Below are 22,861 nucleotides of genomic sequence, written 5' to 3' on the forward strand. Positions count from 1 at the left end.
AAACACTCATATATTCCTAAGCACCTTCATCCCCCAAACATCTTAGAAAGGTTAACTGATGCATCCAGCTATCTCCTCAGAAACATGTAACAAAGTGTTACTATTTGAAACATGACACAAGTACACAGAAAGGTTAAAGCAAGTATTTTTGAAAAACTGGAGCACATGCGCAAACACCCTTGGTTGTAGGGAGCTTTCTTCTCACTGTCTTATTTTTTTCCCCTCAGTTGCTACTCACACTCAAACACACTATGATAAATCTCTTCAGAATTAGTTTTATATACTTATCTTTAGCAACATGACCAGCCAGACTTACATCTGAGGTGTCTGAAGACCCATCTTGTTGGTGTCCTGCACTCTCAGTGCCATCATAGATTGTCGACCGCTGCTTCCAGCAGTACTTGAGCTTCGCCTCATTGTGACTGCTGTAAACCACAATCCCTCAGTATTCCAGCAGTATCAGAAAATCCAGGACCTAAGGGTATTTTCTTTTCTAAATGCCACAATGATTTTCCAAAGACTCAGAATAAACAAGTAGACCTGTACATTGGACCAAAAAAAAAAAAAAAAAGAAGAAAGAAAAAAAATTGTGTTAGACTCCACAAATATATAAGACCAGCCACAGCCCTTTAAATCAACCATTTTATTGATAAAAAGTGTTAGTGTTTCTTCCAAACCTACTGTTTTGCCTTTCTTTTTATTTGGTCATTTCAGACCTACAGGTCCCAAAAGCAAAAGAGCTTGAGAAATTTTTCATTTCAGTCCACTGGGAAAAAGGCCACACTACCATGAGTACACAAGTACTGCTTACAGCACTTTGCTGTGCATCAGCTCCTGAGCTTCTAGTTCTGAGCCCACCCATTCCTCTGCAACTGATCTCCCAGTATTATAGCACAATAACTGGAAAACCTATTCTGAGATAATATTATGGCTCTCTTCAGAATATGCATGCAGAATATAAATCAAATTGGAATATTAAGACCATTATCCCCACTGTGGCATTAAGGGGGAATTTGAAGTAAACAGAACTCACAAAACATTAAGTCACAAAAATTGCCTGCTTCTGCCCTCTACAGAGGTTCTACTTTATTTGTGGGATGGGCTTAAATGACTGAATTATAACTAATAAAAACTCCCTCTTCCTACAGATGTTACCAAAACACATTAATATAAACTGTTGCTTCATTTTGCTTCCAGTTCCACTGCTCACAAACCACAACAGAAATTTAGCTCAAGCTCAATTCATAGGGCAGCATTTCTCACTGTGCCTGGGGAAGAATCTGCATTATTCCATTACTTTAGCTGGGACCAGCCACAGAGAGAATGAATTTTCACAATCATAGCAAGCAATTAGCTTCTAGAATAACAGAATCAATTAGGCTGGAAAAGACCTGCAAGATCATCAAGTCCAACTTATGACCAAACACCACCTTGTAAGCTAGGCCATGGCACCAAGTGCCACATCCAGCCTTTCCTTAAACAGCTCCAGGGACACTGACTCCACCACCATGCTGGGCAGGTGTGGTGGTTGTTTGAGCAAGCTTAACACACTCATTCACGACAGCAGTCTATTCCAGTGTATAATCGCCTTCTCTGTGGAGGAATTCCTCCAATTGCCCCACCAAAGCCTGGTGCAGTTTGACACCGTGTCCTCTCACTTATTGCCTGGGAGAAGAGGCCGACCCCCACCTGGCTACAGCCTGCTTTCTCTGGAACCACTCAGGTAGTGCCAGAGTGATGAGACTCCTCAGAGCCTCCTTTTCTCCAGGCTAAACACCCTCAGCTCCCACAGCCGCTCCTTACGAGACTTGTGCTACAGACCCTTCCCCAGCTCCGGTGCCCTCCTCTGGACACGCTCCAGGCCCTCAATGAATTGCGGGCCCAGAAGTGGCCGCAGCGCTGGAGGTGCGGCCTCACCAGTGCCGCGTACAGGGCTCTGTCACTGCCCTGGTCCTGCTGACCACACTGCTGCTGACAAAAGGTAGGACTCTGAAAGAGCAGAGATTTAAGAGCAGATTGCCAGAGCCAACATGCCAGCAAGAAAAAACCAAGAAAGCGTAGAGCGCGGCAAAGCTGGGCGCAGCTCCACCCGCTCGCCGTGAGAGCGCGTCTAAACCGTACCGAAGGCGACCGAGGGGACTCAGCAGCGAGCCCGCAGCCCGGGACTCACCGCCGCCGCACGGACACTTGTCCCAGTGGGTGAAGGCGTGAGGGTGTTGGCGTTGGTGCTGCTGCCGCTGCCCCTCACTCCCCGCCCTGCCGTTACCGCCACTGCCGCCGCCGCCTCCTCGCAATTTCAAATCCGCCCGCCCGGACGTGGCCCAGGCGTCACACGGAACTGCGTCACGGCGGGGCCGCGGGCCGGGCAGCGCCGCGGGCGGGGACCAGGGGCGGGGGACACGGAGCGGAGGAGGAGCGGGGGAAACGGAGCGGAGGAGGAGCGGGGGAGCCCGGGACTCACTGCCGCCGCACAGACACTTGACCCAGTGGGTGAAGCCGTGTGGGTGTGGGTGTGGGTGTGGGTGTGGGTGTGGGTGTGGGTGTGGGTGTGGGTGTGGGTGTGGGTGTGGGTGTGGGTGTGGGTGTGGGTGTGGGTGTGGGTGCTCCCCGCCCTGCCGTTACCGCCACTGCCGCCGCCGCCTCGCAATTTCAAATCCGCCCGCCCGGATGTGGCCCAGGCGTCACACGGAACTGCGTCACGGCGGGGCCGCGGGCCGGGCAGCGCCGCGGGCGGGGACCAGGGGCGGGGGAAACGGAGCGGAGGAGGAGCGGGGGAAACAGATAAACAGAGAGGAGGAGGAGCGGGGGAAACAGATAAACAGAGAGGAGGAGGAGCGGGGGAAACAGAGAGGAGGAGGAGCGGGGGAAACAGAGGCGAGGAGGAGCGGGGGAAACAGAGGCGAGGAGGAGCGAGGGAAACAGAGGCGGAGGCTCCACCGCCGGAAAGGCTCGGGGAAGGGCCATGGCCGTACGGCGACGTGGATGTGCCCACGGTTAGTGTCTGACAGGCGCTGCCGGGCCACGGCGAGCCCCGGGTTTTTCTCCGGCCGCCGAGAGTTTTCCTAGGGAAGAGCCCGAGCTCTCGGTCCCTGTGAGCCCGCGGGGATGGGAGTCGGCGCCCGGCCTCAGCAGCGCTGGGGCCGCGGCTGCCCCTGCCCTTGTGCGTATGTTACTGCTCCCGGGTGCTGTCACAGTGATATATGTCTCTATATGTATACGTATGTATATTTGTATGTGTGTGTAGATACAGTGTATGCACGTATATATAACTATAGTGTGTATATGTGCATATATGTGTGTGTTTATGTGTGTGAAAATGAGTATTTTATGATTGGCTTTTCGCAAATATTAAAATGAATATTATATGTCTTATGTTAGAAAGTGATGCTGTATTAATTTTCTTGAGTAGTGTGTTAAATGTAGTTTTAGGTTATAACAAAATGTTAAACTAGAAACTATGCTATGTAAGATATTTTTTTAAAGAAAGGACTCGCAGCGAGATAGCAAGCCACAGGACACCTAAATCTTTCAGAGAAAGTTTCTCCTGATAAGAGAGCAATAAATTCTCTAACTTCTTCCCTCCTCACTCAGCCATAAAGATGCCAGTTAGGGTTGAGAGGAAGAAGCTGACACTGACCAGACAGAATCCTGTGTTTGAATGGAATTTATTTGTCATGTATGAGGTGTATGAATATGCAACAGGTTATTGTTTTTAGGGGTTAATCCTTCATTAATGGCTGTCCTTTTTTGGGCTTATGCTGCCCAGAAAAAGGTACCCGGACATCCGTAACTCTTTGTTTCTATTGTCTCATATTGTCCTAATCCAAATTGTCCAAATAATTATTACTCTAATTATATTGCTATTTTTATAACCATTTTTATTACTATTAAACTTAAAAAATTTTATAAGCAAGTGATTGGCATTTTTCACATGTGTGAATATATATAGCATATGTGTGTATATATAGCATGTGCATATAAATAGTATATATGTAATCTACATAGCATGTGTGTAACATATATAGTAAAGTCATGTAGTGTAAATGCATGTATAGGTGGTGTATATGCAGTGTGTAGATATACAGACATACCACATAGTGTTAGACTTAATTGGTGGGTCATAGGGCTGTTTTCTGACTTGTTAAAAAGAGTAAGTGCATGCCGTATAAAAGTATAAAAAAGTTGTGTAAAATTTAGCTGGTATAAAAATATAGTGGTATAGGGATGAACATAATGGGGAAAGCAGCTGAAGTCAGGAGTTTCAGCAGTGTGCCCTGTGTGGGCATGGAAATGTCTGTGAGAAGGCAGGTGCTAATTTATTAAACAGTGATAATTCTGTAAAGTGAATTCTTATAAAAATTCCCACAGGAGGAGGTTGCTCCAGGAAGGGCAAATGGTTGATGAAGGCCATGGTTTCAGGGAGCTGATTTTTCGTCCTGAAAAGGGGACTTACGATGTCCATCGTACATCGTCTGGCAGTGGGATGGCTTGTGGACCATCTCTCTTTCATCAACCAGTGTGGCTATGAGATCTGTGACTCCTTTGCACAGCCTGGTGGTGGCACTCCCAATGCTTCTGCCACATCTACTGAAGACTGTCACAGTATTTCTGCTTTTGCTACCACCCCTTCATCAACCAACGGTCCTTCTTACTGTCCTGGAAATGCCATAGAAACAGAAGGTAAAAGAGCAAAAATGAGATATGTGTTTCGGGAGGAGTTCTTTGATGTTTCTAAGCCCCATATAGCTGCAGCTCCTGAGGAGCAGCTGTGTCAGGGATGCCCTGAGGTGAGTCTGACAGAAATAAAGGCCAACAGCAGCAGAGAGGAATACCAAGAAGGAGCAAAGAGTGACACTGGAGATTCTCTTGCCACTGCTAGGAAGGTATGTTATCTGTAACACAGTAAATTACAGTAATCCCTTGATAAATAATATACTGCTAATATGGTTTTGCATACCCAAGTCTTTTTAGGTAGTGTAGAAGAGTGGGAACTTTTGAGAATATTCCTGTGTCCCTCATGTCAGTAATGTGCATTCTGTGTCTCATAAGCAGTGGATTGCTCCAGAAATCTCTTGACACTGGTTGTGGTCAGGTACACAGTCTGAAGCTGTGGTAGCTGTTGAGATTGTGCAGATTAGCAAGCTGGGAAGGACAGTATGAATTTACTTTCATTGTTGTTTAGTACTGTTCCATATGGACAAAAGAAAATAAGAGTCACTTGTCTAAGCCAATAAATGTAATCATGAAGACATAGTTAATTTTTTTCTCTAATTGGTAAACTGCCCTTGGCAGCTGAAATTAGTATGGGCCCAACGGAGGCATAAGCACAAACTGTGCACTAGGTGCCTTCAGATCCTAGTGCCATGAATAATTTAAAACAGCTTTAAGCCTATGTACCTTGTGAAAGCCTGCAGCGGGTTAGGTATTTTCGGATCTTTTTGCTTATTTGACTTGTACTTGTGATAGAAAAACAGGAAACTTTCTTTTGCTTTTAGAGTTAATTTGTAATTCAGGTATGTTTGGTGTCTTTTTCCCTTTGATTTCATTGTGGAATGATATGGATTTTGTTGTTGGTTTTTGCTAATTCTGCAGAAACGTAAAAGGAAATGTGTGTTCAACCAAGGTGAACTGGATGCTTTGGAATACCATTCAAAGGTAAGTTGGAAAAAATGTATATTTTGCAAGTACCTGCTTCTTGACTTTGGGCATGTGCCGAGTGAAGGGCATGGTTGCCAACAAATTCTGGTTTGGTAGCTTGTTCCACTGGTGAAAAGAAGGAAAGGGAAAGGACTGGTCAATCTCTCCAGTCCTCATTTGAATTTGTGTTTACAGCATGGATCTTCTATGTGGATACATGTGAAGTTGCATCTGAGACATTAGAAAGACCTGGAAGCTGCATTCACAAAGTAACTTGTGCTGTTACAGACAACTGAACATTGTGTTGTGAAGAGTTGAAGATTAGGAATTGGCTGATTTGAAATTGGCAGTGTAACCTGTTCTGAAGATAAGTTTTCAGTGTTTCAGGACACTGTGCTGGAGTTACTCAACACTTTGTGACCAAATGTGCCTCAAAATATCTTATTCTGCCATTGAAAAAAAAAATCATCTTTCTCTAACATTTTATATTGTCCTACTAAAACATTATGAATGAATTTGAATTCAAGTCTGTATGCTTATGTCAGTTGTGTACTGGCGAAGATGCAACTGAATTACACTGAAACATAGTAGTGAATTGTAGAAATGCAGTCTGTAGGTAATGTTTGATGTATTCTTACTGCTTTCCCAAATAGTAATGTGAACCTGAACTAGGAGCTACACTTGCTTTCTTTCCTTTGACAAAGGTTTAATCATATTGGGCTTTTTGCTTAAATCTTTTCTGCTTGAACTACGTTTAGATGACTACGCTTTTTTCTTTTATATGGCAACAATCTTGTAGTAAATATGTCCGTGTGTAAACTTGCTGATACAGTGTAGAGGTCCTGTGATTATTTTTGTGAATAAGCTGTAAAATCATTCAACAATAGGAATAAGGAAAGAAATTAAAAAAAGAAGTTTGATGCCTTGGAGGTTTGTGTAACTTTGGTGATATTTGGTGAATATGTGGAAAATACAGAGTTTAGAAAAATCAGTGACTCCAGTTAGCCTCTTCTATCATTCACAGATTAGAAAGTATTGGGTTTTTACTAAATTTGTGTTATTAAAGGTTATACCTCTGCAAGTTAAGCCAGATTATTTTGACACTTATTTATATCTGTAGACTCATCAAAAATAAACCCAAACAACCACAATTTTTTGTTTTTGCAAGTGAATCTATGAATTTCAGCTGTTCAATCTATTTTTGAATTTCAGCCAGTGTCAACATAGGAAACAGTACAAAATATGCTAAACTCCTTCAGCAGCCATTTGTTAAATCTCCTGCTTTGATTGCTTCATATTCAAGACTTTGTCCATCTGTAAATTAACACATGCATGTAAGAAGGTATAATTTCTGAAGATGTGTTTATTAATTCTGTTGAAGCAATATGAGCTTTTCTTATCACAAACCTAGGTACTAAAAATTTATAACTCTGTGCTGTCTGATATCTAGAGGTGGCACTATTAAATTATAAAAAAAAAATCTTTCTTCCCCTTCCACTAATTTGGGAATTGTAATAAAGTGCATTTTGTGAAGCCCTCTTGTAATCCTGAAGATTCTGTAATCAGAAGCTTTTGAAACCACAGTATAATGGCTTTTTAGAGGGGCTTTAATAAAGCCCCTGTAACTGACAATGGACAAATGGATAAACCCACCTCAACTGACAATCAAAACTCATAAAGGCTCCATGATTTGGAATAAAATGGGTCTCTAAATTTTGTGAAGCAGAGGTGCTGACTCCCCAGTAGGTAAATGACGGTGTAAATACATCCAAGACTTGTGTCATCCTGGACTGACTAACAGGCTATTTGAGATGTTTGCCACTTAGAAAAGTTGCAAAAATTGAGTTCTGATACTTTAATTTGATTTACTGATGGTACTTCTGTATGACTGTAAAATGCATAAACTGTTGTTTTATGAAGTGAATTGAAATGTGGAAAATGACTGATTTTTAGATCCCAGTATACATTTTAATTAAAAAGATGTTCATGGGCACAGTAACTTGAAATTAAATTAGAATTTTAAATTAAACTTCAGATAATTGCTTTGAAATTTGTGTTTGGTTGAAACAATGATATTCCACATCTGTTGTCTGAAATGTTTTATTCAGTAGTTTCTTGCTCTTTCTTTCTCCAGCATTCTAATTATTGTAACTTTACCAAAACATGAAAACCAACAACAGCATGGTGTCCTGGTTTTGGTTGGGATAGAGTTAGTTTTCTGTTTGGTAGCTGGACAGCTAATGCAGAGTTGATGGAGTTGGGAGTGCTGCAAATGAAAAATAAACCTAAGATTTCTAAAAAGCCCCAGAGTCAACATATTGAATGCTAAAGCTAGATCTGTTGCCCAAATGTCTGCACCCAGGTGCAGCTGCTTTGTCCTTTCCAGCCTGGTCAGGATAGATTGGAAAACATCAAATATTCTCATTTTGGGTTTAGCATGAGGGTAATGTTGACAGCAGCAATTGAAACATTAGCGTGTTAAGCTGTGCTTACCCTGAGTCAAGGAGTTTTCAGTTTCCTGTGCTCTGCCAATAAGCAGGTGCACAAAGGAAGCTGGGAGGGAACACAGCCAGGACAGGTGCCCTGAACTGGCCAGAGGGATATTCCATAGGATATAGGATATCATGCTCACTATATAAACAATAGGAGTTGGCCAGGAGCCATGGATTTGCTACTAAGGGATGGGCTGGACATCAGTCAGTAGGTGTTCTTACTGTGCATCAGTTGTGTCTTTTGGGCCTTACTTCTGTCTCACTCCCACTTTTCAATAATAAAAATAATGATAATAATTTTTTAGTTTCAGTTTTTAAACTGATCTTACAGTAGCCCATGAGGTTTGCTTTTTTTCCTTGGATTCTTCTCCCCACCAGGGACTGGGAGGCATGTGGTGTGAGCGAATGGCTGTGTGGTACTTGGTTGCCAGCTGGGGTTAGACCAAGATGCCTTTGTTTCTTTTGAGCCAATGATCTCAGTAATTGGCAAGGATCCTTTTCCCCACCTGCAGATTGAAAATGTTTTGATTTCAGTTGCATTCCCTGGTCAAACAGACACTTGAAAGATCTTAAAGATCTTTTCTTGTTTCCTTTTTTTTTTTTTTTTTTTTGTTTGTTTGTTTGTTGTTTTTTGTTTTGTTTTTTTTTGTCACCATACAGGTCAGGAAGCTCATTTGGGAAGGGACTTTGGATTTAGTCCAAGAGGGACTCAAAAGTGGTTTTCTTCACCGTATGACTGCAAAACTCAGTTGCAGGAAGAGTAATGTTCCTCAGCACATTGTCTGTGGGTTGGCTGAACTATGTGAAATGGCAAAGCAGTTTCCAGCTGTGAATGAAAGTGACCATCAAGCTGTATGTGTGCTAGAGGAGGAAACCTCCAGTGCAGAGCAGGACCTGCTTTCGTCTATTGTGGAAAACAGCTCAAACTGTGCAAAGAGAATTGTGTTAATGGGGCAGAAATACTTGGTGCCACCAAGAAGCAGTTTCCTCTTATCTGATATTTCATGTTTACAGCCCCTGCTGAACTGTAAGTATCTTTAGGTGTTTTTCTCCTGCCCAAGAAGGGCAGTTAATGTCAAGATGACTCAATGAACAGATTTTAGCTACAGCATTTCACTCACAGCAAATGCTGCTGCAGGCTTTCAAGGTGATATTTCTAACTTTGTGCAAATAGATAAGGACTTCCAAAGGAATGTTGAGTGGCTAGGATTTCATGTTATGAGGGGATTATTTGTCTCCAGGAGGCTCCTTTAAAAGTCTCAGCCAAAATACAGGAGTTTGTGAGTGTGTTCTGGGCCTCTGTCAGCGTAGAAGTCACAGAAACACGTTGAATTGAGACTAGCGGTGCTGCTGTGTCCCTGTCCCACAGGATAAGCCTTTAGCATAGGTAGGTCCATGCTGCTGCTGAAGTGGTGGTCTGCTGTCTTGATTTTTAGCTAGATTAATCCATGGGGGAGGGATGAGATAGTGCACCATAAAGCTAATGTTCACTTACAGACTCATCCTGTTCAGTGGCAGGGTCTTTTTAGACTGGAATTAACAGGTTGTGGAACAAAACCCAGTATTCCCCAGGGAGGGTAACAGTTTGAGAGGCTGTTGCACCCAGCTGGAGGGCAAGACCACTTTAGCAAGACCACCAGTAGCAAGTATGACTTGACTTTTCAGCTGCTGTGTTTCACAGCTGAGGGTATTGGCTTATGTAAAAATCAGTGACAGGGAAATTAGGGGATTTTGGAATAATCAAGTTCTCTGTAAAAGTAGATCAAAAGCTATCCAAGGCACCATCCCCAGCCTTAAGCTGACAGCATGCATCAGTCTTCAGTGGCATTCCATTAGTTTTCTAATTGACCTTCATTATTATTACTATTATTTTTATCACTATCAATCATAGCTAGGATTTATCAGAGTCTTACAGGAAAGATGTTGCCTGTGAGCAAGAGCTGAGCATTAGTGCTCTTCCCTCTAATCAGTAATTTTAGATTTTTTTTAATTGCACATGAGAAGAGAAGAAGCATATGTAACTTAGATGCTATGATTTTTTAATTTTGCTTTTTATTGAGAAGATATTCAGGAGGTAGAATCTTACTATCTAAATAATAATTTTGCATTTGAAGTCCAAAATCTAGCTAGGAAGCTGTTTTCATCTGTAGGAAAGAAAGAAGATTATTATCATTCTGCTACCACTCTCCACAGTGGAGCATATACGATTCTCCAAGGACTTACAGAGCAGCCCAAGAAATCTGAGCAAATGCTTTTGAAATAAACAACAGTGAATGTTAACATAATGCTCTGACTGTAGACTTTTTTCCTGAGTAAATCTGCTGTCCATTTTAATTATTATTTTTCATCTTTCCTTTCACCTGCCAAAAGAGAAGTAATTCTTGCTGGTCAGTCCACTGTGAGGATAACACCTCCAGTGTTAAATGAATAATGTGTAGCAATCACATTTCATGAACATCAGATACTAAGCTGTTGTTCTTGCTGTCAGACTAAATGAAAGAACAGAAATATTCTCTGGAGTATTAAAATTGGGGAGTTCTGTTTTTTCATGGATGTGTTCTGTATCTTTTATCCTCCAGCTAAAGTAAACTCAACTTCTCCCATTAAAACTCTATCGGTTCTTTTACTCTTCACTGATTCCCATTTCATACACTATGTCTAGCTATCTGTCTCTCTTTGCCTCCAGTAGTGCAAAACAGTTTTCTAGAGCTGGCTTGAAGCTCTGCATGTCTCTGTTGGCCTGATAAAAGATCAAACAGGACAGAAATCTTGCATTCAGGGCTGTAGCTTTTCACTCAGCTGGGTGCCTTATTGCATAGCTTCTGTTGGGAAACTTTGAAAAAATTTTATTTTTGAGACTTGCACTCTGCTATCCTTTCTTTCCCTGAAAGTCCTAAAGATACTCGAAATTTCTTAGAGGGATCTGACACAGACCACATAAAAGTCTTTTCCTTAGGTAATCACCCAAAAAATATTGAATTTTCTGGATGTGATTATCTGAATTAAAACAAGCATGTCAAAAGTCTTTTAACTTCTTATTTGAAAAGAACAGAAGAAATTTGCAGTTTTGCTATATATCTGTTTTAACCCATAGATATTTTTTAAAGCTACTTTACTGATTTTTCTTTTTTTTTTTAATTTCACTTGCCAGACAAGAAAAAATATGATGTAATTGTGATTGATCCACCATGGGAGAACAAGTCTGTTAAAAGGAGTAACAGGTATGTTTTATAGTAAAATCAAACAAACTTTGTCATTGTAGCTTACAAAGGGTAATTAATATTTTAATATATTGATCCAATCCAGGACCAGTATAACTGTGAGACTGTAGCTCAAACTTGTAAATATTTTCACACATGCTTACCTTCAAATCTATGGACTGCCTTAGGTATTTCACTGAAATATGTTGGATACTTGGTATACAAGATATTTACAAGAGTAGATCTTGAATTATCTAGCTGGTGAGAGAATGTTAGCTCTTTACAAAAAAAGTATGGATTCAGCTGTTCTGTACAGCCCAGATCATGCACATACTAGTTTGTAATTACTAAGGTTACTTCAGTGGACATAAAGCTAGATAAATATGTAAGTATTTCCAGGACTGAAATCTTGCTCACAAGTTTGAATGCATTTTTATTTAATTTGAGGTGTAGCTTAAGCTTCAGTCTGATGTTTAGAAGAACATGATAATGCAGCAGTGAAATCATCTAGTGCAATAGGAGCTCTGAGTACTGTAGTTTATGAATTTACTAACTTAAATTTTTATGGGCTTCCTCCACTGCTGAGTAACATCATGTTTATGCTAGTGGAGTCCTCTTGATTACCGTAGAATTGTATCTCTTTGAAAGAAGGGTAGACAGGAAATATGGTCTTACAACTTTTCTAGAATAAAGTTTGCCATGGCTTTTGATCTTGTTATGAAGACATAAAATTTGAAGATGTAGAGACTCATGTGTAGGCTGTCCTTTGAAAGCCCTTCAGAAACCTCTCTAAACTCTCATTCAAATGAGACTTTTCTCCTTCAGAAGTGTCTTTCTTGAGTATATAAGGTACTCAGAGAATAATTGTAGTTATGAGCAAAAGTTAGTCACCAAGATCCTTTCTCCCTTATGAAATAAAGGCAAAAAGTAGAGAAGCTATCACTGCTCATCATTATCTTGTTGGCAGCTAATAATTGTGAAGCATTTCTCATCTAGGTGAATATTTTCTCCTCTAGACAGTCCAGGAGGTATTTGGATTTTATCCTTTTTCACTGTTTCTCACTGTAGCATTGTGTAGGGTCGTGGCTACCCACATGGTGGCTGCCAATTTTCATTAGGCAGTGTGCCAATATTTTTGGTGCTGCAATGTGTAGGTTCCACAAGCTGCAGTTTATTCTATTCTGCAGCGTAGAATTGCATCATGAAAAAAAAAAGGTAGAACAGGACAGGATCTGGAAAGCATCCTGGCTTCACCAATGTAGCATTCAGTTAGCTCAGAAAAGTGCAGAATGGTTTTGAATAACCTAGAAAACTTCTACCATGGCTGATAATTAAAAAAAATGAACAACTTGTGAAAATAATTGGAGAAGTTGTTATCTCTAATGACCTCTTCTCTTGCCATTCAAATTAGTGTGACTCACTTGTCATTTTCATTCAGAAGAGAGTTTATTATGAGAAATGAATAGCATTACATTGCCTAAGAAGCTGTTCACTAAATAGCTTTGTTCTGGCACAAAGATGAGAATATTGAGTTACATCTGATAGTTCTTAAATGAAAAGAAACATGGGCTCCTAAACTTAAGAGTCACAACTAATAGTGCTTTATTTCAAGGCATAGTGGAAGTACATAGTTCAAGGTTCTGCTCAGCAAAACTTATGTTCATACACTAATGATTTTATATCAGATCTCTCAGAATTGTCCACTGGGTGTCAGTCTTGAACTATTTTTATGACTTAGATTGTCAGGAGATAATTCTTGAAGTGACTGGTCTGTGTAATTTTTCTATCCATTTGTTTTGCTTTGAAAGTTTTATGGTTGGTATATGCTAATTTGCTTTCTCACTTTATTGACATAGGTACAGCTACTTGTCTTCATGGCAAATCAAGCAGATTCCTGTACCAGCACTAGCTGCTCCAAATTGTCTTGTAGTCACGTGGGTGACTAACAGACAGAAGCACTTACGTTTTGTTAAGGATGAACTTTATCCTCACTGGTCAGTGAAAACACTTGCTGAGTGGCACTGGGTAAAAGTAAGTTCTTAATTTATTTTGTTGCTTTCTTGGAGACTGAGAAGACTTGCACTATGACACTTTGTGTTCTTCTCATTTGTCTATTTACTTCCCATTTACTTTGGTATTTGAAAGCTGTGATATCATCAATATCCTTTTTTTAAAGGAAAAGGTCCTGGGAAAATATGGGATATTAAAATTTTCTACTGTATATTTTTAACTCTCTTGTGTCAGATTACTACAGCTGGAGAATTTGTGTTGCCTTTGGATTCTTTGCACAAAAAACCCTATGAAGTTCTCATATTGGGGAGAGTTCAAGGAAATGTAAAGGAAGCCCTAAGGTATGTCAGGATATTTATGGTAAATGTCTTTTTTTTTCAGCTGCTAGGATTCCCTTTGTATGTATCACTAACTCATAATGCAATATAATGTCCCAAAATCTCTTGGCTGATTGTGAACCTAAAGATAGCCTTATTAGCTTTGGAGTAAGGGAGTGCCTTAGTGAGACTAAAGAATGGAAACCGCCTCTGTTCCTGCATCTGCTCTCTTGGGAAACTCTTAGACAAAAGCCTTGTGGACAGGGCTTCCTTTGCTGACAGGTTGTCTTGGACCACGAGTCCTTGGCACAGGCTGATGCCATTTTGGGGATGCTGCTGTTGTTCCATACATTATGACATAAAAGACTGCATTGTTTGTTCTCAGTGGCTTTGCATGGCTGTTGTAAACCATGTTTTGTCCAAAGCCTCAATGATTTCATAATCTGTTGTTTTATGTATTATGTCTGAGCAACATTTAATTTCCCTTGGACTTTGAAGTTTGTGAATGAACATTCTGTCTGTTATCTCCCATCTGAAATAACTCTGCAAGAGCTGTAGCATCACATTGGGTAACATTCATTCTCATGTTTCTTTTCTTTTCTGATTTGTATGACAGGAAATCTGAAGGTGTTCTTCCAATTCCAGAGCATCAGTTAATTGTCAGTATACCCTGCAGTCTGCATTCACATAAACCTCCTCTTGCTGGTATGTTTTGGTTTTCATGCCTAATGTTTCTGTAGTACAGTGGTCTTGGATGCCTCATTATGGGATGTACCTAGAAATGCCTTAATTTCCCATCTGTCAGGCAATTTTACTCAACAGAACTTGTGGTTCCTCTAAAAGTATTCTGATGCACCTCAGCCCTAGTCCCAGAAAATTAATGTGAAAACCAGAACTTCAGGTAGTGCTGTGTGAACATTTTGGGTAGACATAGAAAAAATGTTGCCTTTTTCAAAATTTATCTTTTAAATGCTGCAAAAACAGTTTTACAGGTACTTCATATATGAAGTCATGACAAATGACCTAAAGTACCTTGTGTGGGAGAGAACTTTGGGAATACATAAAATTGGAAAGCAGAAATCCCTTTCTTTATTATGTCATCCTGAAATAAATGGTTACATATCTGCATGAATTGATTATATGCCTACAGTGCAATTATGCCTTTAAATCCAAAGACTTAACTATTTTAAGACTGCTAAGAAGAGGCAAAAAATAAGGTATGCCTTGCTTGTTTCTGAGGAGTTATATTTCACTCACTGAAGTTGTATTTCACTTACTGAAATTGATGCAGTAATTCCAGCCAGCCAGTTAGTGGGGGTATAAATTAAACTTTTTAGAGTTAGTACAAAGAATTGTTCTGGAGCACTTGGACTAATTTAGTCAATAGGAAGTGGTACTTCTTTCATCATTACAGCACCTTAGAACTTTATGAGGCTGCGGTAAGAAATGTATTTAAAATCTCACGCAAAATCAATTTAATCCTCCACCAAAGGGGAAGCTTGCAATGAGTCTGCAAATATTCCAGGTGTTTTGTATTCACATCAGAAAGGCAGGTAGAAGAAATGTTTAATGTTCTTGGAGAGGAGAGGTGTCACACTTTGCTTCACTGATATGCTTTCCTTTTTCTCTTCCCAAGGGGTAGAACTACTTTTGATCTGAGCAATTGTTGTACCTCCAGGGATGTTCTAACATCTGTGTTTGGGGGCTTGCATTTATTAAATTACCACATGTATATATATATACATACACACCTATTAAAAAGCTAGTAGAAAGGACATACTTTGGTTAGCTAAAAATAGAAGAAAAAAGTGTCATCCTGAAGCCACATCTTCAAGAATTAGGGCTACAGCAGGGTGTATATGTGTTGATTTAAGCTAATGAACAGTGGGGTGGTTATTTATGAGGCTGTCACCTAGGGTCTCTTTAGCAAGCCAATATTTACCAGCAAACTTGGACACAAACAGGAGACTTGTGAGGCATCCAAGCGTGCAAACCAGCAGTTTGGATGTATTATGGAAAATTTTAGTGCAACAATGGTCCTCGGAGCAATTATTTTATAGGGCAGATCTAGAAACCATATTGGAGAATACGTTACAAATTATAACCCTGAGTGGAATTTGAAGGAAACTGTCCTTCCTCATTTCTCGTGTGTATTCCTTGCGTCTTCAGTTGAGTAATGGGATTTGGTAACATTGTGCAGCATTTGTATTTCTCTTTGAAAAAATGAACTTGCTTGGAGCAATATGAATGGTTTAAAAAGTTTTTGTGAAAATCCACATGTATACTACAGGTTTTTTGTCAGGTCTATGCACCATATTGTTATGTAATGAAAAGGTAGACAGTAAAGCAAAAGCCAATTGCTGATGCTTTAACTTCTGTGCTGTACAAGGTGTTCTTTCATGACCAGGCAATAATCTCAAGCAGCCAGTAGAGAGCAGCTGAGCTACATCCTAGAGGGGTTCAGACGAAATTTGAACAGAAGCAGAGATTTGGCAAGGGGGGAGAAGGACTTGATGAGTCACACACATTCTTTATGCTTTGTTTTAGTAGTAACAAAGCCAAAAATATTAGTATTTACTGATGCTGTCTGGCACTTTGTTTCTTATTACAACAATAAAGGTTGTATGTTGGTACATATGTAGCCACTTAATGACTGATTATAAGAGTTTATCTCTCTGGGGGAAAAGAAAGATGTAAATTAAAGTAAGCCATCAAAAAGAGATGTTTGTGTTCCTACAGTGCATTTAACCATGAAATTGCAACTGTAGGGGTTTTTGGTGATGCATGTGCTGTGTTCAATGCTTAGAGCTCTAATATGTCATTGTAAATGTACTTAAGCTGCCTTATGCAAATGTGTTGAAATCAAATTTTATTACTCCAGGTTTTGATTCAAATAACAGCAGGTTTTCTTCATAATTCAATTCAATGGTGCTCTTAGAGAGCACAAAAGATACTTTGTTACAGATATGTATGAAGTTCTACATAACTTCACATCACCTTTTTTCCTTTTCCTGTATTATAGATTTTTCTTGTTATAGCCATTGCTCTTCCAGTTTTTAAGTATATGCATTTATTGTCAGAAAATAATGCTGTTGTGTAGGAGTTTGCCTAAAAGCAGTGGAATTAATTCTTGGCTATGTTCTAACCAATTTGCATATATTCAGCAGAACTGTGCAATGAGGAGTCATGGGAGGTCCCTCCTCCTGTAGCAATGATGGTTTATTAGGCCATGTTATAAAGGTTTGCTTGGAACTAAAAAAAGTAAATGCCTTTTGTTTCCTTATAGGCCTTGTGAGCCCTTGCTGTAAGACTAATTGATTGTTGCATCAGCATTTAGGTTTAACTTGAAGTTCAGGAAAGACAGAGTGCTGTAATGCCATCTTTGAGCTGGATTTCAGATCATTTTCTGGTCCAGGGTTTAGACAAATTGGGCAATAAGGACCTCTATGTTGCAAACTCTTTTGAAGGGTTATTTTAAACTGAAATAACTTGTGCTTTGTGCTTTGCATGGCTCACTGATCAGGCAGTGAAAAAGCAGACGCTTATTTTCACGTTATATATCCAATTTATCAATGCAGAACTTGCTTTTTAGGCAGTGGAAGTTCAAAAAATGTTGCTTGTTTCAAAGATAATTCTTTAGTTTATTTAAACATTTTTCTGAGCATTCATCTTCAATATGTGTTGGGGATTAGGAGTGTGCAGGTGTGTCAAAGCACTCGATTGTGCTTTGGAATGAAATGGGTTTTCTGGAGCTGTTGTGTCTGCCAGCTGCCTTTGTGCTCACTTCATGTGTCCTAGGGCATTAGGTGCTCAAGTACCTGAGTTGCTGTCTTGGTGTTTGTGACACCTGCAAATGATAAAGAACAGGCTGTTTATAATCTATTTAACCTGTTTCCTGTCAGTGGTATCTGTAAGTGGATAGAAGTAATTGTGTTCTGGGTTTTGTTTTTCATTCTATTCCTGTGGTAGAAAAACTCAATACTTAATTTTTCTACTGATGGAACTCCTCTAAGCTGTTTTCAGAGGAAAAACCCCAAGGGTTTGCTTAAGGACTGCAGATCAGATCCATGTGTGTTAAGATAGCCTACTAGTGATCCAAAGGTCTAACAAAGAAGACATAATTTGGGACTTGAGCACTGATTTTTCCTATTTGAAGGAAACCAATGTAATGAGATTTTAAGCCAACAAAATTCAGCTCTTTTGATATGGTAATTTCGTTGCAGTGCAAGTTACTGCCTGATGTGATTATGTAAATGCCTCCAACCTAGCAATGAAGAATCATACTATAATGTGATCTCAAATTATATGTAATATGTCTGGTTTTTTTAAAAAGCCCTCCAAGTTTAAAAAGATGCTGTCTCTGCCAGAAGGAGAGAGGGAGATTCCTGCGACTTCCTTTTTAAATTCTAGAACCAAATTGATAGAAAGACTGGCACACTTTTCCTGCTTCTGTTGAACTGAGTGGTTTCTTGGCTACCCCTTTTTTGCTTTCTGGTGAACCAGTCTTTGAGACTGGTTGATGTGTGCTTTTCAAATTTGTTCTTTTAGGCATGAAAGTTTTTGGTGACTATTGAAGCTGCTTTGGATTACAGAACCTAATGCTATGATGATTACTTTTAACTTATGAATTTTAAGATCTACCACCTCTCTGGGCAATCTGTTCAGTGTTTCAGCACCCTCATGGTAAACAATTGTTTCTTATATCTAGTCTCAATTGATCCTATTTTAGTTTGAAACCTTTATCCCCTGTCCTATTGCTGCAGGCCCTGTTAAAATAAGCTTGTTGCCTTCTTTCTCATAGACCCTATTTAAGCATTGAAAATCCACAATAAGGTCTCCCTGGAGCCTTCTCATCTTCAAGATGAACACCCCCAACTCTCAGCTTGTCCTCCTAGGGGAGGTGCTTTGGCCCTCTGATCAAATTGTCAGCAAATTATGCCCAAGAAATTCTTATCTTAATGGAGCTGTGAAAAGAACAATAAATTTTACCACTTTTTTTATTATGATGTGTTTGCAAAATGATATTAAGCAACTACTCATAAGTGGTGTCTAATTAGATGAACACCCACGACACCAAACTGTGTGTGAGTTTTCTGTCAGAATGTACATTTTCCTCTAAACTTCCCAGACTCTTCTCTGTAAATGCTAGATTTGTTTAAACATTTAATCTTGCCTCTAAAAGAAGCAGGTTTTTGGAATAAGATTCCTTCTGGTAGCAGTATTTTTTAGATTAAAAGCTGCCTTGATGATAGCCCATCTGAGACATTCTTGTGACATTTGTTAAAGATTGGGAGAAGGCTAATAGATTTTTACACCATGCCAAAATACAAAAAAGCCTGGAAACACCCATTAAAAATATTTACAGAAAAGTTTTTAATACAGTGGAGCTTTGGAAGAGGTGATCATGTAGACAGGAAATGCATCTTGGGTTGGCTAACACTAGAAAGTGAAGCGGGTGCTCATCTTTCTGCAACAGGAGCAATCCATGGCCTTACCAGCTGGAGTCTCACATAGGGCATCTGTGACTGGCAAACTTGATGCAAAAAGTCAGTACTTGGATTGCACCAAAAAAAAGAAGAAAAAACATTTCCTCTCTTACTTTGGTGTATGTTGACTGGATGTGTTTTTGCTTTATGCAGTGATCATATCTGAAGAGACTGAGTGAAGCAGCAAAATGTTGGCCTTATGAGCTGTATTTTTAAGTGACAGATATGCAGAAATCACTAGCAGATCTGATCTAAAAATGACCAAAGTATTCTTTGGAAAGGGTCATGTTTCCATAATTTTTCTTGTTTTATCTTCAGCAGCAAAACACAAAACTTAACATGCAGTTTTTAGTATAGGTAAGTTTTTCAGTCTTTCTGCCTTCTCTGTGTTGGGTGCTCCTTAACCCTTTGCTTTTCTCATGTTTTTGTAGCCATTTCATGAAACGTAGTTAAGGAGTTCCTCGAACCAGCCACAGACTAAATGGTTCTATATGACAAGTAACACATTTAACAATAAACTCTTTACAATAATACTTCTCAAGCAAAATGCAAGATCTTTTTTTATCTCCAGAATACCAGTGATCAGTGACACAGTTGATGTTAATGACAGACGTCTTTTAGGCATCAAAAATCCCTAACTATAAAAGAAATATGAGATTTATGTTACTGAATAGCAATAACAGTTATAGAAATATCTCTTCAGGTGCCAGGTTGATATTGGGGAAAAAAATAGTTCCTGCATTTTTATAGCCCTTTTAGTGCTGTACTTATTTAACTGGTATTACTTTTAACAGTTGTCATTACAAAAATACTTTTATCCCCTTTAAGGTACAGAGGAAAAGAGAGTGTGCTCCTAATTAAGGAAAGGGTTTATGTATTTATTTATTTATATATATAAGTATTGCCCCCATGTTATTGGAGCTAAGTGAGGCTTTAGGAGGTGTTTGGTTGATATTAGTAAAAAAATTCAGGACTCATTTATGTAGAGGCTGAAATAAATCCTCCTTCCCTTTATCTAAATGAAAACCAATAAATCAAGGCTATTGAAGGCCTTGACAGTATTTTTCAGAATCTCAAGGGCATTTATTTAAGATTACTTTCTCACTATAAATAGTTCAGCTGTTTGATGAAACCTCTGAAATTAATTTGCTGTCTCTCCCTTTTTTAATGAAACATTCATTTTTTTCATCTGCCAACATCACAGGGGAGGTTTTACTTTTTTACTATTGTTATTTGTACCATTGTCATTGTTGTCTTTTTTTTTTTCTCTTGCACAGCAGTTCTGGCAGAGTTTCTCAAGCCAGATGTGGAATGCTTGGAGTTGTTTGCTCGCAATCTACAGCCTGGTTGGACCAGCTGGGGAAATGAGGTCTTGAAGTTTCAGCACATTGATTATTTCACTCTTCTGGAGAATGAAAACTGAACTGGGTCTTAAACATCTATACCTTCTGAAATTCCACATCATCCCAGGGGCCTCTTGAACTTAGTCTTATTACTGATGATGCACCTAAAGGTAACAGAAATAAAACCAATTGCATTTTAGTTAGAATTCTTTAAGTGACAATATATCTGTTTAATGCTATCTCCCCTCTGTGCAAGGTGGTCCCTTATTTTGATGATCTGAACATATTTAGATACTTTTGTTACCAAAAACCAGTGAAGATAAAACCCCTTAAAAGCAGTAGCTTTAAGAAGCAGGCATTCTTTATTTGGTCAGGTGCATGAAGGGAGTATCTTCTCTGAAATATTTGTATGCTGATTACAGAGAAAGCTGCTGTTTATATTCTGTATTTTACATACATATTCATTGACATTGATGATATTAATGTCCCCAAAATCATTAACACAGGCTCCCTTCCCTTTGCATACACGTTCTTCTGTACCAGGGGTTTCTTTGGTGGTTCCTGGTGGTCAGCCACCCCAAAATCATATTTGACCATCCAGTGAACTGGTAAAAAGTTGGCATAACTGGGGCTAGTTACTCTGCAGTTTTCCTTCTTGGTCAATGTTTAACATGACCCTAGAGAATAAGCATTTTGTGGTTCTATAGGCTTGTGGTTTTTGAAGAATAATCATATTAACCCATCAGGTTAATATGGTGGGTTAAAACAATAATTTTTCATCTGCCAACAATGTCAGAGTGTAAGTTCATCCCTGTTCTTTTTCAAACCTCAAGCAAAGAAAGATATTTTAAAGTATTTTCACTGCAGCTATCAAATCTGAGCTGATAGCACACTGCTGCTGCTGTACTGTAGCTTGTGCTATTTTTAAAGAATTATATTAAAGAATTGTATTGTTTTTCAAGAGTCAATGGAAGTAAACAATTCTGAATGATGCATGTTTTCTTAAAGTTTTTTTTTGCAAAACAATAGATTTTGAACTAATATAGTTATGAAGGCAGTGTATTTTCCTACTCTGTCTGCCTTAGAGAAAATAAAAGGAACAGTGCTTATATTTACTGGCATATGAATTCTTGACTGACCATATTCTATATAAAATGTTACTTCTAAAACAATTGATAATTCTGTCTTTGTGTATATGGTGTTAATTTTTTGTCTACATTTTAAATTATCAGCCTCAACATCTTAAAAATTCTGAAGTTTTAACAGATTGTATGTATTTTTTAAAAGACTCTTTCCTTATGTTCTGGAACATTATAAAGCCATGCTTGTGAGCTGTATTTTTCAGCTAACAAAAAAATGATCCCTTTAAAAAATATAAAAGAATTGTACACTTTGTGTATCATTTGTTGTTCTTAAATTCACTTTAAAAAATACAAAGAAAATGTAATGAGGCCTCTGCCACTTACTCATTTATAGCAGTTGAGGCAGAGGTGCTGGACAAATTGATTTTCCTGATGGCAGGTTCCTGAGTTCTGACTGTTTGTAATGGAGAACAAAATACATTGCCTAACTTCTTTAACCTTCATTTCCCTTTTGGTAGCCTGGTGAGCTGTGAAGATTTATTTAAATTTAACTTCAAAATGTTAGTAGAGTATTTTTTGATAATTTTGTAATAAAGATGAAAATGAAAACTTGTGTCGTATTTCCAGTTTCTATGTTACTGTTCAATTCCATGTTTTGCCTGTTGGAGCAGTAGAGTTAATAAAACTAGGAAAATGCTTTTTTTCTCCCTCCCCCAACAGTTAAACATATACTCAAGATAAGTAACAGTGGAAGTAGTTTCTCAGGGAAACGTTTCTTGCTGCATGTTTTTATTTAGTCTGTCTTTTAAACTGTTAGTATGTGTTGTCATTACACTGCAAGGGTTCCATCTTGCTACAGTTTCATAGCTCCTTGATGTTTCTTGTAGGCACCTCCTCTAGGCACTGACTCCTCCTTGCCCTCAGAGTGGCCAACTGACTCTGGTTCCCACCAATGCACTCTTTTATAACACTCTTCTGATTGGCTACAGGTGTGGCCTCTTAACATCAGGCCTGTTCCCAATCTCTAATAATTGGCTCAGCTGCAACTCTTTAGGGGGTAAGATTACTTTCTACACTACCTTTATTTACTTATGTTCTATCCCCCTACAAGTATGTGAGCAATCTTACCTACAGCTACAAGGGATAGACGATTCTTTATTTGCCTTTAGTTTTAGAAGACATTCCCTACCTGGAACTTCTGCTTTCCCAGTCAGAATTCCCCTGCCCTCCCAAGATGCTCTCATCCAGTAGTAAATGATGTATGGGACTTAAGCATGTAATAAATGATAACTGC

At 39.2% G+C, this 22,861-nt stretch overlaps 2 protein-coding genes across 6 annotated transcripts in view; one reads left to right on the forward strand and one right to left on the reverse strand.

Moving 5' to 3' along the window:
• NDC80 (NDC80 kinetochore complex component) overlaps positions 1 to 2,245 on the reverse strand; it is a 15,400-nt gene extending 13,155 nt beyond the window's left edge. The window contains exons 1-2 of the mRNA XM_058038525.1: positions 2,171 to 2,245; positions 317 to 540 (exon numbers count right to left, since the gene is read on the reverse strand). Of these exons, the coding sequence (XP_057894508.1) occupies positions 317 to 417 (101 nt within the window). The 5' untranslated portion in view covers positions 418 to 540; positions 2,171 to 2,245. The remainder of the gene's footprint in view (positions 1 to 316; positions 541 to 2,170) is intronic.
• Positions 2,173 to 22,180, forward strand: METTL4 (methyltransferase 4, N6-adenosine). Of its 5 annotated transcripts, XM_058038566.1 has the most exons (10): positions 2,921 to 2,993; positions 4,369 to 4,883; positions 5,593 to 5,655; positions 8,790 to 9,156; positions 11,281 to 11,350; positions 13,186 to 13,360; positions 13,574 to 13,680; positions 14,273 to 14,361; positions 19,461 to 19,499; positions 20,420 to 20,468. In XM_058038566.1, the coding sequence occupies exons 2-9, from the start codon at positions 4,455 to 4,457 to the stop codon at positions 19,478 to 19,480; spliced, it is 1,320 nt and encodes a 439-aa protein (XP_057894549.1). In that variant the 5' UTR covers positions 2,921 to 2,993; positions 4,369 to 4,454; the 3' UTR covers positions 19,481 to 19,499; positions 20,420 to 20,468. The 5 variants fall into 5 exon arrangements, with proteins under 5 accessions (XP_057894521.1, XP_057894549.1, XP_057894513.1 ...); XM_058038538.1 differs by lacking the exons at positions 2,921 to 2,993; positions 19,461 to 19,499 and adding an exon at positions 2,173 to 2,195 and having other exon boundaries at positions 20,420 to 22,180; XM_058038530.1 differs by lacking the exon at positions 19,461 to 19,499 and having other exon boundaries at positions 20,420 to 22,180.
• Positions 22,181 to 22,861: the final 681 nt, after the last annotated feature.

The sequence above is a fragment of the Melospiza georgiana genome, chromosome 1, assembly GCF_028018845.1.
Source record: "Melospiza georgiana isolate bMelGeo1 chromosome 1, bMelGeo1.pri, whole genome shotgun sequence".
NCBI lineage: Eukaryota > Metazoa > Chordata > Aves > Passeriformes > Passerellidae > Melospiza > Melospiza georgiana.